Below are 24,499 nucleotides of genomic sequence, written 5' to 3' on the forward strand. Positions count from 1 at the left end.
CTAATACAAATGTCTATATGGAGTGTCACGTGACATATGACTTGTCGCCGATTATTCACCAGGCGATTCACGTAAGGAACTTGAATTTCGGACTGAAGGGTTTCTTTGGGTGGACCCTTCCGGCATGTAGTGAGCGAAGTCCCACTCGTCATGCTCCTTTCCAATGGGCTTTTCGATTGGACTATCTCCAGCACTCTTCTATTCTGCGGATTTGTCTGTTGGGGTATTGTTTCCTGTGGGTCAAGTCCCACAATAATGGGCCACTTGAATAAGGCTTGGATTAGACGTCCATTTTCATCTGAAAGTCGCTAATGCGGAATTTAGTCGTTGACCCCCTCTGTGTGAATAGACTATTTGTCTTTAAAACATCGATAGCAGTGACCGGGGATCAAACATCGATATTTTTGATAGTCCCATCCATATTTTTGCAGCCCTTGGCTGCAATAGGTATGTCTTGCTCGCACTTACGCAAAATCATATACGATGGTGTCGTGGAAACCTTTTTGATCGAGATTCGGGGAAAACTTGTGTTGATAACTACATACGTACATACATTTCCCTCGAATTTCGGCAAAGGAGACCTCTTTGACACCACTGATTTATTGTCTGACAAACCTATGCTCTAATGACAATTACGTGTATTAATACCATAAACAATCCCTACATTCGTAATAAATAAAATTAACCAAAACAGCCAACGCCATGCACATTTGTGTGTTCATATGTTTACATATGTACATAGGCACGTAATCATGCGTACATACATACACATACGAACTTAGATTAAACACATTAAGCTTTAAGCTCTTGTGTAGTTCGGTCGCAATAATAAAAATTCAACGTTGAAGCCATGCTGTTCTACCGGGAATGCTTTTGTTTAACATAGTAATACATTTCCGTAAATTGGATGTAAATTAATTTTCTGAGCAACAATCAGCTTGATGCAACAAGAGTTGGACGTTAAAGTATGTACATACATATGTATATTCCTTGTTTACATTGAACAACATTTAGTGCATCCGGTTTTATTACATTTTTAAAAGCATTTGATTGGTACTTAATAAAATAATAAGAATGCATGTGAAATGTCCATTGTACATACATATGTATGTAATGCATTCAAACCTTCGTATGTATGCATATTGTACATGTCTGAAACTGTTTCGAAAACATATGTATGTATGTATGAACATTGTATATATGGGACGTTCCATATCATCCCGTCCACCACCATTGTTTTTATAGCCGTTACTATTGGATTATATTATATTATTACATTGGATTCGTCGGAATCGATCCAAGCCGAGTCGAAGTAGCTAGCGTTCCGTCTGTCCGTCCGTTCAAGTAAACGCTGAGATCCCGAAAACTATAAAATGTAAAAAGTTGGGATTAGGCATGTAGATTCTGGAAATTCTTGCGCAGCGCACGCCCACTCTAACGCCAGCAAACGCCTTTAAGGCTAAAACCTGTCTAGTGCCCATATTTTAGAAGTCTTCAAAAGTGTAAATAAAGTAGTCGACTCTAGGTAGTGTCTTTATGCATATATCCTTCTCCCTCGCGCTTCCCCTAAGCTCAGTAACGGATCTGGGTGCCCTAAAACTCGAATGGGGTAACTTAATCTATAAAGCAGGGTAAGCGGGCATACATAGGTAATAGCTATGCTCGATCTCTGCCGCAACACATCTGCAAGCAATGGGATGAAAAACTGTTGTCTATCGTGCAGACCTCACTTATTAGAAACTTTTGGAAGTAAAAAACTCGAGAAAACACATTTTACAAAAACCAAATAACACATCCATCGAAAGAGATTTGAGTTTCACAAAACGCACACAAATAAAACTTGTTGTTTGTTTATCGAAAAAATACTTCCATCACAAAGAAGTCTCTAATTTGTAACTCCTGGAAGGTAAAACGAATAAAACGAAAATACAAGAAAGGAAGCTAACTTCGGCGACCCGAAGTTTCTATACCCTTGCAGGTCGTTCCCATGGAAATATTGTACATACAGACCTTTCAGATTTTTAGAAAACTAAAATCTAATTACAGAAATAGTAAGGTAATGTTCCATTTTAATTTACTACCGTACTATATAAGTTAACCGAAACCGAAACGTATCTGTCTTTGTATTATTTTGGCATTAATTGTCCAATCGTTTCTATGGCAAAAAAAAAAAAAAATTATATTCAAAATTCTGAAACATTAAAAGAACGATATTCCCAAGAGTAGAAAATAATATGTCTAGAAACACAGAAGTTAAAATTTGTACATTTAAAAAATGATATTTATTTATATTATTTCTATTGGAGCTATATGATATAGTTGTCCGATCCGCCTAGTTCCGACTTTTTTACTACCTGCAATAGCTATAAGACTTTTAGAAAGGTTTCATCCCGATGGCTTTAAAACTAGACAAACAGACCGACATGGCTAGATCGACACGTCTAGTGATGCTGATCAAGAATTTATATACTGTATGGGGTCTGACTGACCATCTGCAAGGGTATAATGAGATATAAAAATGGGTTGTGATCTCAAAGAAGTAACTAGGCACATTTTTCAAACAGTAATATTATTTAGAGAGTAGAGAGTATATTGGAACGCTTGATTTGTCCAGAGATGCTCGCCAAGTAATGAATTATTCTATCCCGTCCAAAAGGGCGGCTTAAATAGACATATATACATTTGCAATATATTTCTATATTTTCAACATCCAGAAGTGATTAGAAAGTTCCTAAAAGGAATATACTTTTTTGCGCGCATATTTTGTTTTTTTAAATGATGTGGCTTTTAAGTGACTCTCGGGATAGATGTAAATGTGATTTTTGTAAAATTTTCAAATTTACATTTTAGAATTGATTGTCAAGCATTCTTTACGAAAATATTTAACTTCATAGACAAAAAAATTCTTTGCAGGAGTCAGTTTTTATATGTAGGAAGTGTGTGCCAAGTTTAAAAATAATCGGTAAAGGCCTTTTGACTTGTCGATGAAGATGGACTTTCAAAATGTGGCTTGGGGAAAAACGATACATGCGCGCGTATATATTTACATATATAAGTCCGAACGATTTGAAATTGCAAGTGTATACTACCAATAGTAATGGGGTCTTCGCCCATAATGTATATATATTATTGATCAGGATCACTAGCCGAGTCGATCTAAGCATGCCCGTCTATCCGTGTGAACGCTGGGATTTCGGAAACTAAAAGAGCTAGAGGGTTCCAAATTTAAGATTTAGATTCCTTATCTTCATACGCAGCGCAAGTTTGCTAAGCGAGTGCCACGCCCACGCTCCAAAATTGTGGCTCCCATAGTTTTAAAGCTAGAAGGATATAGATTTGGGATTGCAGATATAGATTCCTTAGCTTTGTACGCAGCGCAAGTTTTTTAAGCGAATATGCCACGCGCACTGTGATGGCCACAAACCGTCCAAAACTGTGGCTCATACAGTTTTAGTGCTAAAACTGACCTACAAAAAGATAGCCACGTCCACTATTAAGCCCACTAACGCCCATAACGCTTAAATCTGTCTGTCGCCCATATTACCTTACATTGAAATCGCGGGTAGCTGGCGTTTTACAATCTCTCTTTGCTGCTTGAATATCTCCATCACTCTTTTGTTTTCTTAAGCTGAGTAACCGTCTTCTTCCTTGTTTTTGGTTCAATCTCTTATATCTTGAATAAGTCTTTTTGTTTGATGATAGAAGTTTTTAAAAAAATAATTTATTGCAAATTTAAAACCTTGGCATAGTTAAAAACTTCTAGTATTAAACAAAAAGACTTATTCAAGAGATAACTAGTGAGAATTGCACCTTCAAAATACAAAATCCTTTGATTTTCGCTTTTGTGGCGTAAAATATTTAGAAAATATTTTAAATTGTGTCTTCGGCACGCCGCAAGAAAAAAAGAAAGAACGCTATAGTCGACGTCCTCGATTATTAAATAACCGTTACTCAGCTAAAGGTAGTGCGAGGAATATTTGCTTACAGCGCCGCGAGGACACATTTTCGCCCCTATAATTAATGGTGCCATGTCCGTCTGTCGATCTGTTCGTCCGTCTGTCCGTTTTTGCATTTTTAAAGCTATCGGGATGAAACTTTTCCAAAAGTATACATTCTATTGCTCGGAACGAGTCGGATCGGACAACTACTAATGGTGTTTTCGGAGTATGGTGCACTACGAATTTTTTTTCATCCGGCCTTACTGTTAAGCGGTATGCGCCGTTTACGTGAAGCCATTCGACTAAAAAGACTAGATGTACGGGCGAAAACAAGTCTAGGTTTTATCATCACGATAATGCACCGGCCGCCTTTTCACTGGTTATTAGTGAAAAAAAAATTGTATGCTAAGACTAACTGTGTAGGTAAGAATCTCAACAAAAATGTTTAATACCAGAGTGATCTTGACTGCAGTCTGTCTGTCTGTCCGTGTAAACGATTGAGATTTCAGATTTAGATTCCTTACTTTCGTACGCATCGCAATTTTGTTACGTGAAAATGCCACTCGCACTCTGAAGCTCTAAAACCGCCCAAATACTTAAAAAATCAAAAGAATGAATCTATCAAAGATAGAGATTTGGGCTTTCAGATTTTGATTCCTTAGCAAATTCTAACTATAAATTAATTGAACCTCTAACGGCCACAGAACCCTCACAATATTTAAAAACTAGAAAGTTTGGATTAGCACGTAGAGATTCTGGCGCATCGCAAGTACATTTCTGCAGGGCGCCACGTCCACTCTTACGCCCACACTCTTACGCCCACCGAAAATTGATAAAATTTGACCATTTGTGCAAAAGAAATGATTTTTTCTATTTATTTATTTAGTTGGTTAATAATTAACTGCTAAGTAAGGATCCAAGGTGGTACTTCTAGTGTTCCATTAACAACATTGTTGCGTGTGGTTTGATAAATACAACTCTTTCCACTTAAGAGGGTTATTTGGGAATCCCCGGTAAAAAAGTTTAAGTAGCAGAAATGAATGATTTACCGAAACGAAAGCCTTGTTAAAATCGGTAAATATAATTAAGGCATGATAGTAGGCGGACCTGAAAACCTCGGTTAATTAAATATGAGATCTCAAAAAGATTAGTCGTCGTTGATTGGTGCCTAATAAATCCATGTTGAATTGAATTGAATTAAATATTAGGAAACAGAAGAGGTGCTGCTGTTGAAGTGTTCAAGAAGTTTAGGTATAACTGACAGTGACAGGCAATGCCACCGGTTTTTCCTGTATTATTAAGATAGCGAAGGGACGTAGGTAGTGCGTTAGATTTTCGTTAAAGATTAACAAAAGAGAAGAATTGTTTTGGGTCGTTGCGAACGCATTTTTTGCACTAAGAAAGGTATTGATTATAAGATTGACTATTTTCGGTAAGGAATTGCAAGCAACTAACAGGACAAAAGCATTCAAGGCTATATTGATGTTAAAAATTATATATCTAGCATTGTAAAAAAAAATTACCAGTTAATCCGGGAAAGATGCAGACATAGACCATTATAATCTGTTCTCCGAAAGCATTTTGTCGGCCAAATTGTTTAATAGTTTGAAAAATGTAAATAAGAGTTTGAACAAGAGAGCCGCTAGGGGCGCTATAGGCTAGTTGGGGCTGTAGGCGCTATAGGCTAGGAGTGTTAGTGAAAAAATCAGAGTTGCATTAAGCATATATCTATCCTAACGGGTATCTAATAGTTTTCTCTTGCTTTCACTGTATTTATACGAAAATTTATAAAGATCGAACCATTAGCTCAAACCGTTCTTCTTTTAAGAAAGTATTTCGGTATTTATGTCAAAATAGAGATAACGGCGTTCCAAAGTCTTCTAGCCTCTATAATCTATAAACTCCGCCAGCTTATCTTAATTTTTGCACAATTGGTTTCTTTTATTTTCGCTGTCCGAACCTGCGTTTATCTCTTACCTCTTTCAAATTATATTACGAACGAGCTTATAAATATATACAGTATACTTATAAATTTCGTTTTTTTTTAGAAGTAAGTTGTTATCGATAGAAAATTTTATTCAAACATTATTTTCTTTAAAGATCCAAGCACTGTGATACCTAAAAAGGATTAGAGAATAATCTTGATTACCTATTTTATTTATTCTCAAAATTATATTTTTATAACAATTGGCAAGTATTTCTGTGTTTGGGAGTCTATACACAACTTGTACTATGAAATCTGAACTTTATTATCGAGAATAGTCAATACTTATTTTGCGTTAGCCATGCCGAACCGCCTGTCCGTTTCAACGCAGATTAATCTCTCAGCTTAAAAACTATCAGGATACAACTTTTCCAAAAGTCTTGTTTTAATTGAGTCGCAGCGGACCGGATCGAACAAATATTTATGAAATAAAAACAACTCTTGTCGAGGTAGAGGGTCGTGAAGACAGCACGTTTAGCAGGGTGCCACGCCCACTCTAACGACCACAAAGGACTGTAATACTAAAACCCGTCTATCGCCAAAATTGTTTAATATTTTGTAAACATTTAAATAAAAACTAGTTCAAATCCTATCTACATACCAAAAGTGAAAAAAGTTATAACCAAATAATAATCAATATTTTTCAATTCAATCGAGATTGCACAGCATATGCAGCAAATAAGCTGTTTTCACTAATACGCCCCCAAGCCGCTAGGGGCGCTATAGGCTAGTTGGGGCTGTAGGCCAAGTGGCGCTATAGAAAAAGAAGATAGGTGGCGCTATAGGTTAGGTGTGTTGATGAAAAAATCAGAGTTGCCTTAAGCATATCTCAATCCTTCTCGCACTCCCTTAGGCTGAGCAACGGGTTCCTAATAGTCGAGGCCATCGACTATAGCGTTTTTACTTGCTTTCACTGTACTTATACGAAACTTAGCTCAAGCCATTCTTCATTTAAGAAGAATAGTCGAGGCCATCGACTATAGCGTTTTCTCTTGTTTTCACTGTACTTATAAGAAACTTAGCGCAAACCATTGTTCTTTAAGGAAACTATTTTGCTATTTAAGTCAAAATAGAGATAACGGCGTTCCAATGCCATCTAGCCTCTATAATCTATAAACTTCCGCCAGCTAATCTTAATTCTTTGCACAATCGGTTTCTTTCATTTTAGCTGTGCGAACCTGCGTTTATCAGTTACCCCTTATATTTCGAACTAGCTTATTAATATTTACAACTATTTTTATACCCGTTACTCGTAGAGTAAAAAGGTATACTAGATTCGTTGGAAAGTATGTAACAGGCAGAAGGAAGGGTTCCCGACGCCATAAAGTGTATATATTCTTGATCAGGATCACTAGCCGTCTGTCCGCATGAACGCTGAGATCTCGGAAACTATAAGAGCTACAATACTGGGGTTAGGCATGCAGATTCCTGAGATTCCTGTTTGTTTCAGCAGAGTGCCACGCCCACTCTAACGCCCACAAACCGCCCAAAACTGTGGCTACTACAGTTTTGATGCTAGAATAAAAATTTTAAATGAAATGTATTGTTCTCATCAATACCTATCGATTGACCCAAAAAAAATTTGCAACGCCCACTTTATCGCCCACAAACCGCCCCCAAACTTCGAAAAATCGTAAATATGACCGTGGATATTTTGGAAACTATTAAAGATAGAGAGTTGGGATCTCAGATTTAGATTCCGTAGCCTTGTACGCAGCGCAAGTTTGTTACGCGAATATGCCACGCCCACTCTAACGCCCACAAACCGCCTAAACCTGTGGCGTCCACAATTTACATGCTAGATAAAAAATTTTAACTGAAATGAATTGCTCTCAATACCTATCGATTGGTTAAAAAAAAAATTTGCCACGCCCACTTTAACGCCCATAACGCTTAAATCTGTGTACCTTTCGATTGATGTATCACTTGTAACGAACCTAATCGAACGGTCGCAATTGATTTTTATTTCTTCGGGTATATATAATAGTCGCCTTCTAACACTTTCCTGGTCCGCTTGTCACAACATAATGGAGGTTAGCTGCTAGTTGAGATAGTGTATTACGAGCCCTATTCCCAGAGGTAGGAAGTAAAGCCGCGGAGTTGAGATATGCTTTGATAACTGATTTATTCTTGAACTGATACATGCTTATATACTACTTGGAACACGGAAGCTTAGTGTAATAAATACTGAAATTATATATATTCTAGAGTTGGACAGGGAATTTTGATTATGGTAGCACTTTGCGTAGTTGAATCGGCTGACACTGCAAAAAGTGCTAATCGCATTGGCGGGTCAATGAGCCGTTGAGTCGGCGAGACGTTGAGTCGGTGAGACGTTGAGGTAGAGAGGTATGATGTGCGAATCAGCAACTCTCTTCTGCAGTGGGTGCTACTAAGCGCCTGGTACTGTTTCCAACTTGGCTAATGCTTAATTTGTTGGATACTGGTCATGTTGAGAACCATTGGGTACGAAAATTCTCCCCCCATTGAATGGTACCCTCAATTAAGGCGTGATGTCGGTCAGCCCTTGGCCGAATTTTATAGAAAGCAGTTCACAAATCATTGACCGTGGAGAATCTTTCCTTCAGCTGCGGAGGTTCATGTTTGTATTAAAGTCTCCATATCTTCCTGATGCTGCTTACCGCTCCCCTTTGCGACAAAAATAGCATTGCCGTGAAAACAGATATTAAGTTCGTTTAATGAATCCCTTCTTCATCGAGAGAAATCTCATTCTGCCATTTGATATCTTCAATTTCAAATTGGTTATCATTCATCGGATTTGCATCTTTTGCTGGCTCATAAGCAGAGTTCGGTCTTGCAAGATAGTCTACGTCTTCTTCAAAAATAGGGTTGATTTCCGTATCAGGTTTGTTGAGAAAACCTATACCTTGCGCCAGAGACTTATTAGGTCCTAGTCTAAGAAGATCACCGGTCAATAGGTCCCTCGGGAATATTAAGATCGTTTGCAATCGGTAATGCAATGCAGATAATGACTGTGGGAATAATAATTACCTCTACTAGTGTACATGATGAGAGCATTAGTGTTGATCTAGTTGCTGTTATTATTTTTCCTCCGATTCCAGATATTTCAATCGGTGACGACAGCTCCTTAAGAGATAGCAGATCTGCCATTCTCCTTGAGATAAGATTCACCTGTGATCCCGAATCTCTTACAGCGCGACATGTTTGTAGTTGACCCGTTGGCCCTTGTAATGATACCTTGGCGGTCGCGAGCGAAATTTCCAGTGCTCAGATTCTGCTGGTCCAGTTTTCTTCTGATAATAAAACACAGGATTGAATTCCAGGATTTTGTGCTAATATCGAGGTATTTAATGAAAGTCTTTCGCACTGTATCATGTAGAGCTCGAAGCTGTTGTGCAGACCCGTTAATGGGAATATAATCGACAATTTCTGCTATTGCAGTAAAAACTAATATTCTGCCGTTTTGGTACATGGCTTTTAATCGTTGTCATATAGATAGAAGATTTTGAGGGATAAAAAGTTTAACTCGCTTTAGTTTATACTTACATACTTTCATACTTACTTGAGTGGCCGAAAACTATGAAAAACTTATTTTGATGAGAAAAAATTGTTGTTAGGAATTTTTTAAGTAAAAAGAAAACATTTTAAAGTTTGTCATCGACTAAAACTTTCGGTAATAAATCAATTATTAAAAGCCGGAAATATGTTGTAGGTTGAATTTCCGATGGCTAACTACACATCCTTAATTTAAATTCTGTTCACGCCAAAAGGGCGTTTAATGTCTGGAGGCAGTGTCGAGCGGCAGTTTTTTCCAGATGTCATAAACTCATTCGCTTGCACTGCCCTCCGCTCTCCCCCTTTCCAACTCTCCCCTACGTCTACGCTTGGCTCTCTTATTTCGTCTAACTTTATGTATTGTCTAAATCCAAAAATGCTTAGTCCGACGCAACGGCATTTTGTATATGTATTTCAATTCCGAAATTTGTTCATGACAAAATTTCAGTTTCCTTTGCCCACAAGGGTACACTTTAAACAATTCCAGTAGACATTTAAGTGCTACTATTCGACTCATTATTCCTCAAATATATTTATATCCATGCAGAGGATATTATGATTTCAGTCAGAAGTTTGAAACGCAGCGAATGAGACGATTACGAAAATAAGCGATTGCAGGTGAACAGTCACCTGAAAGCTCTCTTCAATGTGGAATCCATACCACAGTAGTCTGGAGCAGCCTTAAAGGAACTTCAATGCACTATTCAAGGTTGCTTAACATCCTTACAATTTTCCGGCATTAATATTGAGAATCGGGACCCTATCCTGGTTTATATGTGCTCGACAAAACTCCCAAAGCTTACGCTCTCATTGTGGGAGCAATCCACCCAAAATAAAGCCGAAATTTCTACGTGCCTCGAGCTGGATTTGTATTTTTCTGAGCGCTATAGAGCCCTTGAGGGCGTCGATAGATTCTGATATGCCAATTCCCTCCACGTCCAGTCCAAAGACACACATCGAATAGCAGATGTTCCAAACATAAATTCGTTCACAACTAGGATCGTTCCAGTACTCAAAGCATGCGTTCTGTGTTCAAAGAAGTACTTCTGGCTATCCCTAAAACTCAAGAGACCACTCCGGGAAACGCGTTTTGAGTTGATTGAGAAAAAAACGCTTAATCGAAAAAGGGGATTACTTTGAAGGTGATTAAAATGGGTTTAGAGACATTTTACATTTAACAAACAAATTCCGCTTACTTGATATAAGAAAGCTATAATTTTTTCATCATTTTTACTAATCAATACTATCATAAATTGAAATAAGACTTTTGGAAAAGTTGTATCCCGATAGTTTTTAAGTTGAGAAATTAGTCTGCGCTGAAACGGCCAGACGGATGGACATGGCTAACGCCAAATAAGTATTGATTATCCTCAATGATAACGTTCAGATTTCAAAGTACAAGTTGTGAAAGACTACCAACACAGAAATACTTGCTTAATGAATGGGCCGATTTCAATAACTTTTGGCATGTATATAGGTATTTGTGATAAAAACAAACGGGCGTGGCACCCTGCTGAAACATACTTGCGCTACGCAGGAAGCCCAAAAATCTACATGCCAAGTCCCAACACTCTAACACTTTCCGAGATCTCAGCGTTCATACGGACAGTCGGACAGTTTGATCGACTCGGCTAGTGATCCTGATCAAGAATATATATACGTATTGGGGTCGGAAACGCTTCCTTCTACCTGTTACATACTTTCCGACGAATCTAGTATACCTCTTCGAGTACGGGTATAAATATTATTTTGCTTGTCAGAACGTTATTTTATGGTCCTGAAAAATATAGACGATGTAAAACAGCTTTATATAAGAAACTTTAGTTCTACCACTTTTGGAAAAACTCGCTGGTTTGGAGGGGAAACAACTATAAATATCTACATTTCGTTCACTCGTAACATGTGAACTTCTAAAGTTGGAGGTGTTTGCTCTATGTCGTTAGAAAGGTATTTCGAAATACTTTGTACGCCATTCTAACATGCTTTGTCTAAATACCACCGTTTAAAAATTATGGTCAACTTTTTTTTATTCAGATTTTTTTTTTTAGCTTTTTAATGATTTCTTAAAAACGGTCCTAATAATTTTTTGTTAATTCTCAAAGTGTACGACACGTTGTTGTAAAAAGTTACGTTTTAAAGTTATTAATCAACAAGAATGGCCACATTTTCTAGTTCAGAACATCTGACACTGCCTGAGAACTAAACTTTTTTTCGTATCCAAACTTTATATTCATGTTCAAAATATTTTAGATGATGTTAAACCGCTAAATATAAGAGTCTTTAGTTCTACCACTTTTGGAAAAACTCGCTAGTTTTGGCGGGAAAACAGCTATAAATAGCTAAATTACGTACGCCCGTAACTAGTGAATTTTTAAAGCAACACGGTTGTGCTATATGTCGTTGGATATGATTGGATTACCTCTTAACGGGGTAAAAATCTGGTGACGAACTTTTGAGAAGAAAAAGTTGTATATGATCTGCTAAGTAAGTACACTTTCTAAAAAATTATATTTGGCACGCTGCAATTCAATATGCCCGAGTTTAGCTGTACGATTTTTATAAAGCGTGTCGAATGAGAAAAATTTAGAAAATGTATTTATTTAGTATTTCGTCACAAAATTTGATATCAAAACTATTGTTTGATTGTATGTACAGAGCTTTCCGATTTTTGGTGTTTTTAACATCTTACATATCATTCTTTTAATATTTCAGAATTTCGAATAGAATCTTTAAAAAATCGGACGACTTTATCATATAGCTGCCGTAGGAACGATCGGATTATTATTGTCAAAATAATACAAGGACCGTTAAATTTTGTTTCCGGTACACATATAGTACGTTTAAATTTCATGTAACTAGTTTTTAGTTTTCCTAAAATCGGAAAGCTCTGTGCATACAATGCTCCCTCGGGAACGACTTGAAAGGGTATATAAACTTTGGTTTACCGAAGTTAGCTTCCGTTCTCATTTGGGTTTTTATACCCGTTACTCGTAGAGTAAAAGGGTATACTAGATTCGTCGGAAAGTATGTAACAGGCAGAAGGAAGCGTTTCCGACCCCATAAAGTATATATATTCTTGATCAGGACCACTAGCTGAGTCGATCTAGCCATGTCCGTCTGTCCGTCTGTCCGTCTGTCTGTCCGTCCGGATGAACGCTGAGATCTCGGAAACTATGAGAGCTAGGCTATTGAGATTTGGCGTGCAGATTCCTGAGCTTCTTACGCAGCGCAAGTTTGTTTCAGTAGACTGCCACGCCCACTCTAACGCCCACAAACCGCCCAAAACTGTGGCTCCTACAGTTTTGATGCTAGATAGAAAATTTTAACTGAAATGTATTAGTCTTGTCAATACCTACCGATTGACCCAAAAAAAATTTTGATACGCCCACTCTAACGCCCACAAACCTCCCAAGAAAAAAAGCTATGACGTCAGAGCCAGACAATGCGAAATGTTTTTAAATAGTTGCCGGCCGAACTTAGCGGCAAAGAAAAAAGCACTGCCGGCGCTCAGAGAGAGCAAAGTGCGCGGCTAACTTATTCTATTGAATAATGAATTTTTCACGCCTACCCGAACGCCCACAACGCTTAAATCAGTCTTCCGCCGGTGGGTGGCGCATTTAAATCTCGCTTTGCTGCTTGCATATCTCCATTTCCCTTTGGTCCCTTAAGCTGAGTAACGGGTATCTGATAGTCGAGGTACTCGACTATAGCGTTCTCCCTTGTTTTTAATATATCTCTTGCAACAATACATACCTGTGAAGTGAAGTTCTTTTTAACAAATTATTCTATTATTTTCGTTTTTTAGGCTGCTGTCAAAATTGCTGGAAATAAAAAAACACGTGTCCTACAGGCCTCCCACCTTAGTCCTGGCTCAGGTCGAAAATGTAAGAAATCAGCTTGTAGGGTATATTGAAATATTTTTAAGTATACCGAAATGGGGGGCCCTGCACTCTGATTATGTGACGGCAAGACCTACGGAACTGAAAAAACTGATATGTTTGGACTGAGTGACGGATTACAATATAAAGTAGATTCAAATGTTGTATGAAACGATATATTTAATGATCCTATTTTGATATTTACTTCCCTTACTACTTTGTGTAGGTACAAGGTGCAATATGCGAGATTATATTGGTAATCTAATCCACTAAACCTGTTCTTAGATTAGTAGGTTTATTATTTTTCTTTTTTTTTTTAAAATTAAATTTGGCCTTGCTATGTTTGAAAATATGTTTGCAGATAAGTATATATGTAAGAAAGTGATTATCTTACTTTAATTTACCCTTTGTTTGATATATAATACGTTACAGATATATAACATTCGAAAATCTGGCTGTGAATACTATTTAAAGATATCCGCAAAGGCTACATAGAGCTGGTCTTATCAAATCGTTTTGGTACCTATCAATTCCAACGCATTTCTATCGAGAAAATACATTTTAAAAGCCTTACCAACTAGTTTAGTTACAAAGCGCGGCGAATACGGACTTAAATTTTGTAGCGGGATATCTTCTACAATTGCTTATATTTAAAAGTGTCAAATTAAAGAAAGTGATTTTTATCTGTGTTTCATATCTAAGTGTCTTAGGTAACTTGCCGAAAATATAAATGACATTGTTACACTGTGCAACATTTTTAGGTTAGCTAAACCCCATTAGTATTTTTCCGGCCTAGCTCGCGCTTACCTAAAATATAGCGAGTCAAAGTCTTAAATACTAATTAAATTTATAATGGCCATATCCTTTTAGCCCACATTTTGTAATGTTTTCTAAAAATTTAAATGAGATTTTGTTGTTATATCAATAACCATCTACTTGCCCAAAATAATTTAAATCGGACCAGTCATAATAATCAAAATTTTGCAATTCAATCGAGATTGAACACCACATGCAGAAAATCAGCTGTTTTCACTCATACGCCATCAAGCCTTCAGCAAAATATTTGGGCTTTTGAGCATACAACGGCATATTCTATTGCAACGTGCCGAATAAGAACATTTTAGAAAGTGTAAGTGTTTGTTAGTTAAAGGTGCAATCGTTACGACCCTTTACCTCGTTAAGAGCTGTTTTTATTTGATATCAGAAGTGTTTGTTTTAAAATCTATTGTAAAGTTGAGTTATGTTCACTGTTGCTGTAAAACTCATATGTGAGCTATTGTAATAACATTTAAATCAATATATATATTTCCGTTGGCAAGGCCACGTGCACTTGGTTACTGTATCCCGTACTTAATAATAAAAACATTTTGTCTAGGAATTTAAATAAAATATGTGTAGTTATACATCGGAAATTCAACCTACAAAATTGTACGGGCTTTTAATAATTTTTTTATAACAACAAGTTTTTGTCGATTACAATCTTGTAAATGTTATACTTTTACTTAAAGATTATCTTATAAGAATTTTGTACCATTAAATGAATGATGTATAGTTTTGGGCATTCACGGTAAGCATGAAATGTTTTCCATGCTGAACTGAATCGGGTTGCACTTTTTATCGCTCAATAACTTCCAATAGGTAATTTGTATGACAAGAAATGTTACGGATCATAAGTTGAGGAATCCAAGGCCTTGTTGTTTGAAATTTAAAAAGAAATCATTCGAACCAATTATGAGAAAATAGACAAAAGGTGGTTTATAAAACTTTTCTATAATCTAATGTATTTAGAGAATTTAGGCAAAAATGTCGTGATTAGCATATTGACAGCGACATGTAGCCCGTATCAGTGGCATTAGTTGTTTAGAAACTGTAAGCCTTTTAGATCTTGTTTTTTTTTTATTTCCCGCAATACTGGCGGGCTTTTCCAGAATTCTTAGAACAAAAGTCTTCTATCGAGCCTCTCAATACACTCATATTTGAACGGAGAATTTTAACAGATAGGGTGTTATTCGACGCGTTCGGCAAGCCGAAGCTTATATACCCTTGCAGCTTTAATTATAAATTTAAAAACACAAAAAATGATATTCCCAATAGTATAAGATAATATATCAAAAAATACCGAAGCTATAATTTGTTTCATACCAATTTTCCGATCGTTCCTATGGCAGCTATATGATATAGTCGTCCGATTTTAATAAAATTAAATTCGAAATTCAGAACTAATTAAAAAATGTTATTTCCAAGCTTTGGAGGTTATATGTTAAAAAACACCGAAGCTATAATTTGTTTCATATTATTTTTCCAAAAATTTTCCGATCGTTCCTATGGCAGCTATATGATATAGTCGTCCGATTTCGATTAAATTTAATTCAAAATTCAAAACTAATTAAAAAATGTTATTTCCAAGCTTAGAAGGGTTATAGGCTAAAAAACACCAAAGATATAATTTTTTTAAATTTTTTTGTCCGATTATTCCTATGGGAGCTATAAGATATAGTTGTCCGATCCGGCTGGTCCGACTTATATACTACCTGCAAAAGATAAAAGACTTTCGGGAAAGTTTCAGCCCGATAGCTTTAACTGAGAGACTAGTTTGCGTAGAAACGGACGGACAGACGGACATGGCTAGATCGACTCGTCTAGTCATGCTGATCAAGAATATATATACTTTATGGGGTCGGAAACGTCTCCTTCACTGCGTTGCAAACTTCTGACTGAACTCAATATACCCTCTGCAAGGGTATAATAATTATAGCTGCAAGGGTATATAAGCTTCGGCTTGCCGAAGCTAACTTCCTTTCTTGTTTTTAATATTTTTCTAAAATGTAATTTTCAGACTTGATCTTGACCATCAATCAAAGCCAAACGTCCCTGGAAAATTATATTTTTTACAATAATGAGTGTTCTGTCCAAATATGTTGACCGTATTGCAGAAAAATGTGAACATAATGGGCTCACTAAACACGCTTTTAGCTATGCTCTTGTGACCAGTGCTATACTAGCACTTACTGTCAAGGTGACTATCCCTTACGCGAAAAACGGAAAGACTCAAAAAGGAAAACCCAAAGTCAACAATGGGGCACTTACGCCTTTGGAAACAGATATCTCAGAAGAGGATTCAAAACTCGCAGAGGCCGAAAAGCTGTTGGTTGCTCAGCAGCTAAAAAAAAAGTCGAACAACTTTATTGAGCCCGGACTAAACAAGGAATTCTTGAAACAACTGAAAATGCTGGCAAAAATAATGGTCCCGCAGACCTTTTGTTACGAAACTGGATTGCTGAGCATTCATACGTTTTGCCTAATTTCTCGCACATTTCTTAGTATTTATGTTGCTGCTTTGGAGGGGGCCCTCGTTAAATTTATAGTACGAAAGGACGTTAAGCAATTTGCTCTTGTTTTACTGAAATGGTTCGGGATTGCGATCCCTGCTACGTTTGTTAATTCCATGATACGGTTTCTTGAAAGTAAACTTGCCCTGGCTTTCCGGTAAGTAGCATATTTGAGTTCTTAAGAAAGTATACAATTTTATTCATTTATGTAGAACTCGACTGGTACGTCACTCATATCGTCTTTACTTTAAGAATCAAAATTATTATAGAGTATCGAATTTGGACGGACGCATTGAAAATGCGGATCATAGGTAAGTTTTAAGGTTGCAAACAGTAATGGATATTAACAGTAAATTAATTCTTTATACATTTAACTCTCGTATAGACTTACCGAAGATATTTCTGTGTTCGCTAGCTCTGTAGCTCATTTGTATAGCAGCCTGACTAAACCATGCTTCGATCTGATGCTTATTGGGTTGGCATTGATGAGATCCTCTAGAAAAATGAAAGCTAACATTATAACGGGTTAATTCATATTATATGAGTATGTATCACGCATATCTGACTATTTTATTCCAATACGCAGGACCGGCTTTATCAGTTGGTGTTATTGCTCTAACAGCCCATATATTACGAATTGTATCACCGAAGTTTGGACAGTTGGTATCGGAAGAGGCCAATAGGTATGGGTACCTTAGGCACATTCACTCCCGCATAATAACAAATGCAGAAGAAATCGCATTTTATGGAGGTCATAAGGTGAGTTTTTCATTTGAATTTAATCTTTGCACTTGTTACAACTACTGTTTGTATCAATTAAACCCTTCCCAGTTGAACCCTTTTCCATACGTTTTATGTAAAATACAAAAGAAATTTGGCTACAGGAACCACATGACTATGTTTAACGTCACCATTTGCTTTTGTATAAAATAAAGTGCGGTGTTTCTTACCAATAAATAAGGGAAGAAGTGGCACAAGAAAATTTATTTTTTATTTTTTGCGGCGCACAGTGGGATAACGGTCTCCAAAATTGTTCAAACCTACCAAGCACGGTACAAAAGTCAAACAAATTTTTATACCCTTGCAGAGGGTATATTGATTTCAGTCAGAAGTTTGCAACGCAGTGAAGGAGACGTTTCCGACCCCATAAAGTATATATATTCTTGATCAGCATGACTAGACGAGTCGATCTAGCCATGTCCGTCTGTCCGTCCGTTTCTACGCAAACTAGTCTCTCAGTTTTAAAGCTATCGGGCTGAAACTTTCCCGAAAGTCTTTTATCTTTTGCAGGTAGTATATAAGTCGGAACCAGCCGGATCGGACAACTATATCTTATAGCTCCCATAGGAATAATCGGACAAAAAAATTTAAAAAAATTATATCTTTGGTGTTTATTAGCCTATAACCCTTCTAAGCTTGGAAATAACATTTTTTAATTAGTTTTGAATTTTGAATTAAATTTAATCGAAATCGGACGACTATATCATATAGCTGCCATAGGAACGATCGGAAAATTTTTGGAAAAATAATATGAAACAAATTATAGCTTCGGTGTTTTTTAACATATAACCTCCAAAGCTTGGAAATAACATTTTTTAATTAGTTCTAAATTTTGAATTTAATTTTATCAAAACCGGAAGACTATATCATATAGCTGCCATAGGAACGATCGGAAAATTGGTAGGAAAATAATATGAAACAAATTATAGCTTCGGTGTTTTTTAACATATAACCTCCTACGCTTGGAAATAACATTTTTTAATTAGTTCTGAATTTCGAATTTAATTTTATTAAAATCGGACGACTATATCATATAGCTGCCATAGGAACGATCGGAAAATTGGTAGGAAAATAATATGAAACAAATTATAGCTTCGGTATTTTTTGACATATTATCTTATACTATTGGGAATATCATTTTTTGTGTTTTTAAATTTAATAATTATAGCTGCAAGGGTATATAAGCTTTGGCTTGCCGAAGCTAACTTCCTTTATTGTTGTTTAATATGTTAAAGTAACTTATACAAAAGACGAGGAACTATCAGATACCCGTTAGTCAGCTAAAAGAAGTAATAAAGCGAGATTGTAAAGCGCCACCTACTCGCGATTTCAATATATGGTAATACGGGCGGCAGACAGATTTTAGCGTTATGGGCGTTAAAGTGGACGTGGCAAACTTTTTTTAAAGTCAATCGATAGGCATTGGCGAAACTAATATATTTAAGCTAAAATTTGTTCTAGCACTAAAATTGTAGGAGCCCTAGTTAAAGTGGGCCCTTTTTACGAGTGACGGATATTATTATACAAAAATAAGGCTCATCTCTATTTTTCTTTTGTCTCAGTAAATTTTATTAAGTTTTTTATTTAAATCAGTATTTAATATGTATGTAGTAAATTTAAGGTAGCTTACTTCGGCAAGCCGATGTTTTGTAACGGCGCCTGTAGCGATTAACAGAAAGCCCAGCCTCAAAGTATAAATATTGGTTGGCGTAGGTCAAACAGCTGATTCAGGGTTGCACTTGAAATGGTATTGTAGCACGTTTTTCTTTGGAAAACCTTCAAGCGATGAAGACGCGAAGGAAGCGTTTTCGACCCCATAAAGTATATATATTCTTGATCAGGAGTCGATCTAGCCATGTCCGTCTGTCTGTCCGTCCGGATGAACGCTGAGGTCTCGGAAACTATAAGAGCTAGGCTATTGAGATTTGGCATGCAGATTCCTGAGCTTCTTACGGAGCGCAAGTTTGTTTCAGCAGCGTGCCACGCCCACATACCGCCCAAAACTGTGGCTCATACAGTTTTGATGCTAGAATAAAAATTTTAACTGAACTGTATTGTTCTCATTAATACCTATCGATTAACCCAAAAAAAGTTTGCCACGCCCACTTTAACGCCCACAAACTTCAAAAAATCGTTAATATGAATGCAGATATCTCGGAAACTATCAAAGATAGAGAATTGGGATCTCAGATTTAGATTCCGTAGCCGTGTACGCAGCGCAAGTTTATTACACGAATATGCCTCGCCCACTCTAACGCCCACAAACCGCCCAAACCTGTGGCGCCCACAATTTTCATGCTAGATAAAAAATTTTATCTGAAATGTATTGGTCTCGTCAATACCTATCGAGTGATCCTTTGCTACTTGCATATCTCCATTTCCCTTCGGTCCCTTTAGCTGAGTAACGGGTATCTGGTAGTCGAGGTACTCGACTATAGCGTTCTTCCTAGAAATTTTTTTTTTCCAGATTTTTCCTATGGGAGCTATAAGATATAGTTGTCCGATACGGCTGGTCCCGACTTATATACTACCTGCAAAAGAAAGAAGACTTTTGGGAAAGTTTTAGCCCGATAGCTTTAAAACTGAGAGACTAGTTTGAAATGAAAAATGAAGTGAAAAATGAGTGAACGAAAATGATCACGAGTTGATTCCATTTTTCTGCCGAGGGAAGTTTTTCGTTAATCGTTATCAAACGTCGTCACACATGAAAAAGATGTATGGAGCCTTTACCGATAAAAGTCCAAACTTTTTTTTGTGAAAAGGCAGTTTTGTTTCAATATGGCTAGAAGTGAAGTAGGCCAGAAACTTAAATTTTAGCCCTCTTATATAATATAAATTTTTAAAAAGTGGTATTTGGATCTTTGAAATCGTGAAAAACTGTACTTCCGTACTTAAAAGTCCAAAAATCTTTTAAACCAAAATTACTATATTATTTGTAGTAATGTTTTCTTATAAATTTATATTTTTAGGTGGAGATGCAGCAGCTACGGCAGGCATACAACCGCCTTGTAAATCAAATGACTACAATTTTTAACCAAAAGCTTTGGTTTATTATGCTTGAACAATTTTTTATGAAATATGTTTGGTCCGGTACTGGAATGATTATGGTGTCACTTCCAATTCTGACAGGCAGTGACATGGGATCTGCATCAAAACGCGACACGGACATTACGGAGTCGCGAGTTAGCGAACGTACGCAGTATTTAACTACAGCTAGGAATTTACTAATTTCTGCAGCAGACGCTATTGAGCGGTTAATGTCTTCTTACAAGGAAATCGTGTCGCTTGCTGGTTACACTTATCGCGTGGCTGGCATGATGGATGTGTTTGAGGAAACAGCTCAGGGACTCTATTGCAAGACGAGTGTAATAGAAAACGATCAGACGAATGGTATTATAGAGCACCGTAACGGCAAACCAATAGCAAAAGGTCGCATTATTTACTCAGATGATCCGGAAAATATGGCAATAAACCTACGTGCAGTGCCAGTAGTGACACCAAACTGTGATATAGTTGTACCGAAACTTACATTGTGTATAGAGCCTGGTGTGCATTTGTTAATAACTGGGCCGAACGGTTGCGGCAAATCCAGCTTGTTCAGAATACTAAGTGGGCTTTGGCCTATATACGCTGGAGAATTGCAAATACCGCGGCCTGTGAAAGATATTCCTTGTATGTTTTACATTCCACAACGTCCATACATGTCAATTGGAAGTCTTTGTGATCAAATAATATACCCCGACACAAGGGATGATATGAAACGTAAAAATATATCTGAAAATGAGTTAAGACGCATTTTGAAGTTGGTCAGCCTTGAACACATCGCCCAACGGTATAAAATTTTAGATTTGTGTTTTAAGTTGATAAGTGTTAATTTGAAATATTAATTTCAGTGATAGTTTTGACGTTGTTCGAGATTGGAAGGACATATTATCTGGAGGTGAAAAACAACGTATGGCGATAGCTCGCTTGTTTTACCACAAGTAAGAACAAATTAATTTGCTTCAATTTTAGTATCCAAGCATTAATTTCGCTTTAAAAATACTTTTATTACGCCGCAATTTTTATATCCGTTAATCCAAGAGTAAACGGGTATTTGGTATTCTTCAAATAGTATGTGACAGGTAGAAGAAATCATGGTGGCCACAGCTTTGATGCTAGAAAAAATGTTAATGGAAATGTATTGGTTTCGATTGGCCTAAATAAAATTTCCCACTCCCACATTTTTCTCATACGGATAGATAGACAGACGGACATGATTATGTCTATACGGCGATTGATCCTGCTTAAAAGCATATATAGTCTTTATAGGGTCGAAAACGCTTCCTTTTACTATCAATATAATGTTATTTAGATGGCTATTGATTACTAAATCTAAAAACGTGAACCCTTCTAAACACGCAAAACTGAATTTAGCGTCATGGGCTTGTGATCATATTCAAGAACATGACAACTTTCAAAGTACGTCGCGCTTCCTTCTACCTGTTACATACTTTCCAACAAATACTTATTCCATTTTACTCCAAGAATAACGTTTAATTCGCTTAATTTATTTGTATGAAACTTTCATACAAAAATCAATAAGTGCATTAATCCTTTAAAAACATATTCTTAAAAAATTGTAATTAAGTTTTTAACTCTAAATAAAAAAGTGTTTGCTAGTTTATCAACTTTCCGCAAGGCAACATCAGCGTAATGCCTTGGAAGAGACCAGCAATACGCATAAAGAATACAGGCTTATAAGCTGTCCTCTTCGGGCTACGGAATTGAATTAATGCACACTGTTTTTCTTCTAGGCCACGTTACGCCCTTCTTGATGAATGTACGAGCGCAGTATCTATAGATGTTGAAAGCTCAATATATGAAATTGCTAAAGGGATGGGAATTACGCTGTTGACTATAACACACAGGCCTACCTTGTGGTAAGATTGCATTATCTTACCTATTTTGTCTCAATTAAATAAACATTTTGCTTTAGGAAATACCACACACATATATTGGAGTTCGACGGCCTAGGAAACTGGCAGTTTAGAAAAATGAATGTAGATGAACAACAAAAAGAACTATTTCTTTCTTAGTACCATATATAAGCTAGGCTAGCTAGGGCTCGCCGAGTTTTAATTACCCTTGCAATTATACATAAAATGTATTTAAGATGTTTTTCGTTTGACAGTTTCAGAATATGGGTCTGCAATTTTGATAAAATTTTAAAATCCTCGGGACATTAAATAAAGCGATCCTATATTGATAAATTTGTCTATCCTATCAAGCGTTGGAGATGAGGCTCGTTCAAAAAACGATTAATTCCAGCTGATTAATACGCAAATGAAAATATTTAACCATACTTTAAGACACGGATAATGCTAGGAAAGACATGTCTTATCGTTAAAGGACATCTATTATAGTGTTTAAACCCATTAACAAAATTTAATGACCGACCTACATGGTTGCCACTCCTGCCAGAACTTCTTTATATCCTAATTGTTTAGATAGTGTACGAGGGCTGCTAATTAAGTTTGCGGCCTAGGTCACTTCTAGCCATATTAGCACCGATTGACTTTTCCCAAAAAATGTTTCGACTTCTATCGATAAAGGCGAAACACAACATTTTCGTGTGTAACCACGTTTGCTATTATGGTTTGTTGATGAATAGATATAATACAATTAAGTATTAAACAGACAACCTCCCAATGAACAAATAATAATGCAAACTTAGATTGTGTGAACCGCACGCTCTCAACGCCAGAATCAAAGTGAACGAGAATATCGAGAGAACGACGAGAAGATAGGAAGAAGAAGCACGATGGTCCCGTTTCCTTAAGCGGTTTCCTAGGAAACCAAGTCATCGGAATGTACGTCTACCTCTCGTACACATACATTCATGCAAACATGAATTGCACAATTATCCATGTGACTTTTGTATATTTGAACATCCAAACTCCAACAGATATTGATCAAAAACTTATCTTCGCACTAACTGGTTTTATTCAGTTAAATCGTTGCCGACGCTCGCTCGGAAATGAAGGTCGTCCAAAAATAGTCGTATTGCCAGAGAACATCTATGTCACGTCATGTTAACGTCATGTTACATATTGAGAGATAGAGGCGTCCTTAGGCTTCGCTTCCACCAGCATACATTCGATATTGCATAAACACCTGGCCGTTAAAAGGGTTTGATTCCGTTGGATCCTGCACAATTTGACAATCGCTGTAAAAAGGCTTTTATGGGTTGGTGCAAACAAATTGTGGAAAAACACAGTCGTGGTGTTTCAAAAGACGTTTATAAGATCGTCACAGGTGACAAATCATGGATCTATAGCTTATGAGCCCTAATCAAAAAAACAATCGACCGGGTGGGTCTTCGAACATGTGTGGGTCTTGAAGACGTTGTTCGTGAAAGAAGCACCTCAAAGCAAATGATCGCCTTTTTCTTCGGTAAAACTACTTGAGCAACGTAAGACGGTCAATTTGGAGTGGTACCTCACAATTTGATTTCCTGAAGTCTTCGGAGAAATTCGAAAAAAGAACAAGAGAAGACGGCTCATTGTGCACCATGACAATGAGAACTCTCGCACATCAGCTCAAACCAACGCCTTTTTGACCGACCAAAACGTCAAATCCGCTGTACAGCCCTTACTTGGCACACAATGACTTCTTTTTACTCGCGCACATCAAGAGATAAATGAGTTGCTAACAATTTACGTCGGCAGAAGATGCTGTTGAAGCATTCAAATAAAATGTTGTGGAGGTGTCTCAATCAGAGTGGAAAAGAGCTTCGACAATTGGTTTTAGCGCATGCAAAATTGTGTTAATCTTTCTGGAGAATACTTTGAAAAACAATAAAACTGTTCGTACCCAAGGTTGCTCAACATGACTAGCACCTAACAAATCGAGCAGTACCAGGCGCCCAGTAGCACCCACTGCAGAAGAGAACTGCTGATCAGCATATTATATTCAATGCCAATGGCTGACTCGACGTCTCTATAACTCAAAACGTAAATTTATCTCTTCATACTATTCATTACACTAAACTTCGGTGTGGAATTAGAAGTA

The 24,499-nt window shown here is 36.9% G+C and overlaps 1 protein-coding gene across 1 annotated transcript; it reads left to right on the forward strand.

Annotated features, from left to right (window-relative positions):
- Positions 1-788: 788 nt before the first annotated feature.
- On the forward strand, positions 789-22,698 carry LOC119551583 (ATP-binding cassette sub-family D member). The gene is made up of 10 exons (XM_037861024.1): positions 789-965; positions 13,265-13,343; positions 16,174-16,823; positions 16,879-16,977; positions 17,052-17,191; positions 17,253-17,425; positions 20,416-21,278; positions 21,340-21,429; positions 22,243-22,368; positions 22,425-22,698. The coding sequence occupies exons 3-10, from the start codon at positions 16,234-16,236 to the stop codon at positions 22,522-22,524; spliced, it is 2,181 nt and encodes a 726-aa protein (XP_037716952.1). The 5' UTR covers positions 789-965; positions 13,265-13,343; positions 16,174-16,233; the 3' UTR covers positions 22,525-22,698.
- Positions 22,699-24,499: the final 1,801 nt, after the last annotated feature.

The sequence above is a fragment of the Drosophila subpulchrella genome, chromosome 4 (genome assembly GCF_014743375.2).
Source record: "Drosophila subpulchrella strain 33 F10 #4 breed RU33 chromosome 4, RU_Dsub_v1.1 Primary Assembly, whole genome shotgun sequence".
In the NCBI taxonomy this organism is placed as follows: Eukaryota; Metazoa; Arthropoda; class Insecta; order Diptera; family Drosophilidae; genus Drosophila; species Drosophila subpulchrella.